The sequence below is a fragment of the Branchiostoma belcheri genome, unplaced genomic scaffold, assembly GCF_001625305.1.
Source record: "Branchiostoma belcheri isolate BF01 breed outbred unplaced genomic scaffold, Haploidv18h27 scaffold66, whole genome shotgun sequence".
Taxonomy (NCBI): domain Eukaryota; kingdom Metazoa; phylum Chordata; class Leptocardii; order Amphioxiformes; family Branchiostomatidae; genus Branchiostoma; species Branchiostoma belcheri.
Genome location: NW_017804309.1, coordinates 79,251 through 85,861, shown reverse-complemented (window position 1 = coordinate 85,861; position 6,611 = coordinate 79,251). Strand labels below are relative to the sequence as shown.

The 6,611-nt window shown below is 43.6% G+C and overlaps 1 protein-coding gene across 2 annotated transcripts; it reads left to right on the top strand.

Moving 5' to 3' along the window:
• The first annotated feature begins 339 nt into the window (after window positions 1–339).
• Window positions 340–3,552, top strand: LOC109483843 (BTB/POZ domain-containing protein KCTD6-like). 2 transcript variants are annotated; one of them, XR_002141040.1, is made up of 5 exons: window positions 340–706; window positions 1,492–1,710; window positions 2,068–2,316; window positions 2,703–3,200; window positions 3,326–3,552. XR_002141040.1 is itself a non-coding variant. In XM_019786995.1 (4 exons), the coding sequence occupies exons 1-4, from the start codon at window positions 473–475 to the stop codon at window positions 3,000–3,002; spliced, it is 1,002 nt and encodes a 333-aa protein (XP_019642554.1). In that variant the 5' UTR covers window positions 340–472; the 3' UTR covers window positions 3,003–3,552. The 2 variants fall into 2 exon arrangements, 1 of the variants encoding a protein (XP_019642554.1); XM_019786995.1 differs by having other exon boundaries at window positions 2,703–3,552.
• The last annotated feature ends 3,059 nt before the right edge of the window (window positions 3,553–6,611 follow it).

Below are 6,611 nucleotides of genomic sequence, written 5' to 3'. Positions count from 1 at the left end.
TCTAGAAACAGTCCCAAAAAATAAGCATAATCTTAATAGTCCAGGTCAGTCACCTTTATCGGTTATAATCTACTGTCAGCTGTTGTAGGTGTACTGAGGTTATTAACCTCTCACTTCTTTTCACCTGACCTAGAAACGTTCCTGTAGCCTTTCATGTAGATCTTGCCGTAGATAGTCCTTCACCTTTCATGGTTATCGTCCACTCTTTTGCCATGGTGTACACGGGGATTATTGACCTATTTTACTTTTTTTTGCCTCCATGTACAGCGCGTTTTCCTAGTTCTTGCTTGTGAGTCCCTGGTTGGTTTTCACTGAACAAAAAACAAAAACAAAGATCTATATATATAGTGCATGACGAAGAATGTTATTTTTCATAGCACAAGGGTTGGTCGACTAAAAGTAGGACTGACAGGTCACTGACCTTTGAAACTGGACATCAGCTTCATCCGCTAATAATAACAGCTTGCCATATATGGCACCGCTTCGCACGAGGACAATTGGACAGGTGACCTCGCGTTACAGATTTCCCGGAATCGAGGAGGAGGGTCTATATATCTGCCGCGGACATCCTTCCCTCAGAGTCAGAGAGCACCGAACGAACCTCGCGTCTACAAGCAACATGCCGACATCTCACACCGTCTCCACCGTCCAGCAGACGGAACAAGTTCCCAGCATGGCTCTCCAGCGTCCCAGGGACGGAACGTCGGTAAGTCCTGCTTTATGTGGGGTCAATTATATGTTTGTACAGAATATCGTGCCTTTCATGTGCTTCTTGTTGCCATCTGCCTTCTCGCCATTCCACACCAAATTGTAATGCAAATTAAACTGATCAAAACTTGAAGACACAGGCAAATTCAGTTTTGTCATCAAGTTTCTACTAATGCAAAACACCAGTCACCGGCTGTCTGTAGGGCCAATAGGAACCTAGCTACTGGCAGTAAATTTGCTTTGGCTGGAGTTCGACATACACCCAAATCCTGGACAAATCCACAACACCTGCGGCCTGGTGTAAGCTGAGTGAGTTACAAATAAACAAAAGAGTTGTGTGTTGATATGTCATTAAAAACATTATAAAAACTGTGAAGAATAAAGCCCGAGTCGTAAAGCCCAACCGCTATGATGGCTATAAAAAGGACTCCGTAAGACGAAATTTTGATCTCCTTTTTAAGACTGATGCAATCTACTGTTCACACGCGACGATGTCTGAACGATACACCTGTTTGCTTTCGAAATTACATTAATCATATACACTGACGGACAGAAATGCAAGATGTGTTTGTTATGCACAAGGCGTCGATCTGTATCATCTAGATCTTGATTGAAGTATGCGAGACCGACGTGACTTACAACATTAGTGATGACTAACTACGAAGCTGAAAGTCAAGTTCATGAGCGCTGACAGGATATCGTCGACTTTCAACACGGTAAGACCGAGAGCCTGATATATAGAAACAATACAACGGAATGAAATGTGCGGTTGTGTTTGTACAGTTTCACTTCGTCGTGCCTCTGAACGTGGGCGGCCGTCACTTCACCAGCACCCTGCCCGTTCTGCGCAAGTATGAGGAGTCCATGCTGGCGGCGATGTTCAGCGGCCGCCACCTTGTTGTGAAGGACAAAGACGGTCGCTACTTCATCGAACGAGACGGCGCCAACTTCGGCCACATCTTGAACTTCCTTCGCGACGGCAGGCTGCCTCCTGTAGATAAGGTGAGACATTAAGAATCGCCGTGGCAGCTTTTGGGCGGCGTCTTTTGCTTGTAGCCGAGTGTTTGTCAGAGTTTTACAGAATCAAGGCAAGGACCTGCAAACGCCTCTATTCTGATCATACCACGTTTTCTACTTATATCAGTAAATCGATGCAGAGCATTGTTCTGAAACATGTCAAATCGGAAACTACGCGGTTTGAAGAACGTACCGTCCGGAAACACAATAGAAACTTGCTCAGCGTATCGTCCGCCGATAAAGGCCTCAAGGTAAGTCACCTTCTTCTCAATGTTAGCTAACTCATTTGGATGTCATAATTTAGACCGTTAAAGCTCAACAACTTCCATCGTTCCTGTCTAGGCGAAAGATGTCTACCACGAGGCGCTCTACTACGGGATCACCCCGCTCGCCGACATCCTCCGCCGGCACAGGACCATCCATGAGGAGGAGGAGGTGGCCAGGTGGGTCGAGCAGTGCCCCACCGCCCAGGAGAAGGCGGACGAGATCGCCAACCTTCTCCAGAAGAAGTTTGCGGACACCCTGAGCAGGAAGAGCCGCGTGGTCCTCCAGTTCGACCAGGATTCTCACTGGGAGGCCGTGCGCCACAAGGTATCACGGGCGAGGGTTCGGAGTCATCTTTTGTAGTTTAGAAAAGTTAAAACACGTGTTAAAATGTGATAGCAAGGTATCACGGGCGAGGGCTCTAGCTATTATACTTATTTATCTCCGAGTCGTTTTTTGTAGTTTAGAAAAGTATTTCAGTCAGAACACGTGTTAAGTACCATTAAGATGTGATAGCAACTGGCAATATCTCTAGTAGCAGTATTTATCATCTTACCAGTAAAATGAGGTAATGGTATGTGACGAATTATTGAGTTTAAGTAGGACAAACAAACCACTAGCACATGCTTTCAAAGTGGCTTTTTATTAAATTAGTATTACTTCTTTTGGCAACTTTCACAAATACTTACTAAATGTATGTGCTCAATGATCAGGTATCGGGGGAGTCCATCGGTAACTACTACCAGCCTTACGACTTCGACCAAGACGAGAGTCACAAGGACCACAAGTGTCCCCTGCCAGAGATAGCCATGGGAGAGATGTCTGAGCACGAGAAGGAGAAGACGCTGTGTTTCTTCGATCACTTCTTCGAGAAGCTGGGCTATAAGATGGAAGTCGTCCCCGGGGTGTGTCGGGAGGCGGTGTGGTCCCAACAAGTCTCCTGGCCCGGAGAGGAGGTGGACTCCATAACGGTTTACTGTAACAAGCAGATCTACACACTCACCTTTACTTGAGCCAGTTAGAAGAATTTACAGTAAGGTTGTGCTTTCCGAACTACGAAGACTAAACCAGAAACATTTTTACACGTAATTATGTTTGTGTCGATCAAGCGTCTTTGTTCAAATTAAAAAAAAAATTATTAGGATGGAATTTTGATATAACCATTTTACTCTTTTGATATATAATTCAAGGCGAGTAACAATCTCAATAAGGTACGTCGATGAAGGTTAGACATCCAGGTAATACGATATGCCAAAAAACAGTTACTCAAGCAACTGGATATGATATAATCATATCCAGTTGCTTGAGTAACTGTTTTTTGGCAAATCTCAATAAGGATGTAATCAATTTGTATCGTCATGGCACCTATTATACATGAACAGGGACCGTAAAAGTCACGGAGATGTAATTTTATGATGTATATATTCGCATTGCGGTTTTCTTCATAATGAAGAAACACAGTTTTTATGGTATGGTACAGGTGTACTGGGTGGAAAATGAAAGTGAAAAGGAACATGGTTTGATAAGTTTTTAGCTGGGTAATACAGATTGATTAAAGTGTTGATGGATAATGATCGTCTGTGCTGACTTTTTCATTCATACAAGGAAACAGTCATTTCTAGATAGCACTCACATGCATATTAACCCTGCATGGTCACATTCGTCGTAGGCTGTCGTACAGCTTTGATATTGTTGTGACAAGAAAGACGTTTCACATACTGTATATATTCATCAATGTTCAATAACAGATAGTTCTGTATGTAACTCGCGAGTTTGGCAGATGTGTTTTGAAATAGTACAATCCCATATAGGACTAATAATACTTAGGGTTACCCTTCAAGAAAATTCTGACCCCATCCTGAAACTCCTCTGATCTGCGTTTGACCAAGTCTCCATGGTTTGACGTGTTACAGTGTAGGCTTGTATATGTCAGCATTTTTACCATCTCCTGTCAGTGATTCCATAAATGTCTCTAAACTCTTATTTCTAGTAACGCGGTCCGGCCTTTTACATTTGCTGTGTATTTGTCACATGTCTCCAGTTTGACATAGATACATTTAGACACAAAAAATTCCTTATCTATACAGATGCACCCCCCGATGATGGACGAACGTACTGCAATGCTCTGCACGCTCTGGCTCAGTCTGAACCGTTATGATGGAATCAAGTCAAGAAACCAATCTCGAAAGTTATTTGGACGAAAGTTGGTTCAGAAAATGTTTTCGCTTTTTGGCGCGTCAACGATTGACTGATGTATCTATATTTGAAACGTGCATCGGGAACGATCAAGAGAATGTTGCGCTGCGACTTGGCTGCACTAAAAGACCACAATTTGTTAGAACCGTCCTTTCCCGAGGTAAACGGATGGATTTTTTTCTGGTGAATTTGTCAACATTTTCGCACTGTGGCGCTTTTGTTCTTTGAAGTTCTCCCAGCACACCATACAATGTTGGTTCTTGGACTAGTGCTCCCCAGGCCTTCAGTGTAGTTGTCCTGTCCCAACCCATGGAACCTGTGGATCACTTTTGGCTGCATCCCAAGAACCAACAAACCAATTAAATCGTAACGCCAGGCACGTTGGAAGAATAATGAGGAGTGGGGATTCACCTGAATTGAACTTCTTGTCTCATACGTAATAGAAGAACATTTTTGCCTTAAGCCACTTGTCTGTATCCTGACACACCAGGTCCCACGCGTCCATGTAACATGACGGCTCATCACATAAAGGAAATTGTCTTCAAACTTTGATTAGCCACAAGAAGACGAACGGAAAGCTTCGGGAGACTATAAAGAAGATAAAAGAAATTTCCAGTGCTTCAAGGTGTAGGCAATAAGCAACTGTCACATCATTGAAACGCAGTAGCTCCCAGGTTAATACTCATCCACACCTCCGTCAGCCCAGGGTAAGAGTCTTCAGCTCGTCGACTTTTCCCCCATTACCTTTCCTTTGTAAGCGTTAATTGACCTAACAACGGGTCTTCCTCAGGCGGTTTTGTAGTCCTCTCAGTTGCGTGGTGTTCTCATTGTTCTTCTCCCTGATTACCGATGATTGATCTGGCTTACAGGGCCGATGGACTTATCGCTATCTTCTTACATCTCTCCCCGGCTCATTGCGCTGGTAGATTACCGGAAAGTCTTGCGAAACGCTTTGCATCCTTCATACTTGCGTCAGATGTGCCCCATTGTCATACAAGTTTTCATCTCGGGCCTTCAATCTGATTTGGTTGCAATCGATGTCAGTTGAAGTCCAAGTTTACCAACCCATCCTATTTTGGTTGCTGAAAACCTGACGTCGTTCTTACGTACAATATTATTTGTGGATTTGGACCTTATTATGTGTACATGTTATTTCGACAAAACAAACGGTCTTTAACTCTTTATGGAGCATTATGGACGGAACGGTGATAACTTTTAATGTCTGTCCGCTGGACCTGAACAGATAGCCATCTACATCAGCTGTTTTACTTCGGTTCTAAAGGATCGACGCGTGTATATATTTTACTGATTCGCTGAATAATGATGGCACTCCTGAGTCGTTGACCTCAAATTGAAGCCTGGAACAGAGGACATTTCGCCCCCAAACAATATCCATATTCACATCTAAAAGCAGGCATTACTACCTCTGTAACGGCTCTATCACAGAAGCTTTACGACTCTTCCCGACAAAGTAATGAAGATGCATGAGTGAGTTGATGTTATGGACGCTCCGTTACACGTGCACTTTAGAGTGTTGTCGGTCGTAAACAGGACTCTGAAAGCTTCAGTTCCAGAGATTTGTTGTGACGATGTGGAGGCCTTCCTCATAAAAGGAACCAAGCTTTCGATGATACCCAGCGCTCTCGTGTTAGGTTATTTCGGGTGGCAGGAATCAGAAAATAATACAGACGGAGTGAACTCCATCAGGAATATACTCTGAGCATAATGAAGCCACACCCATCAGCCTTGTAATTGAAAAGAAAAGTGACATCGAGACAACATGTATGTCGTGAGTTGAGGATTCTGTCCACGTACAGTCAAAGTTACCTGGTGATGAAGCTGAAAATCACGATCAGCAGCTTAAGATGTTGTCAGTTGTGATGGGTGGCTTGCTTTTTTTCAATAACATTTCAAGTTAGCTGTCCCTGCCAACTTTTGAAAACACCATTTCCTTGCCCAGGGGAAAATACCGATAAATCTGGGAAACATGCCGCGCGACATTTTCGATCTTTATTCAAACATGAAAAATCATCGACCACGCGAACGATTAACCCTGGTCAGCTGAACGTTATCGAGACGTGACAGTCAAGAGTGATGTATGGGTACGACCATAGCAGAAAGATACGTGTTGGCAATGGGAAAAAGCGAGGCCATTATAACGTTGTATTGGCACCATGTTGCGCCTTTCAATCTAACAGCAGATGTAGGGTATGGATCAGTGTTTTATGCGTGTTTTGGAGGCAGTTTTGTAAAAAAAATCTCTAGTTGTTGACGGTGAGGAAAAAACGAAGAACACAGGAAAGACGTATATGAAAAAAAGTCTCAAAAACAATAAAACACTGCCCTGGACCCTACATCTACTTCCTATCTTCCAGCTGGAGTTTGGCATCCGGGCACGATAAGGAGTCGATTTAGCTAACGTTACG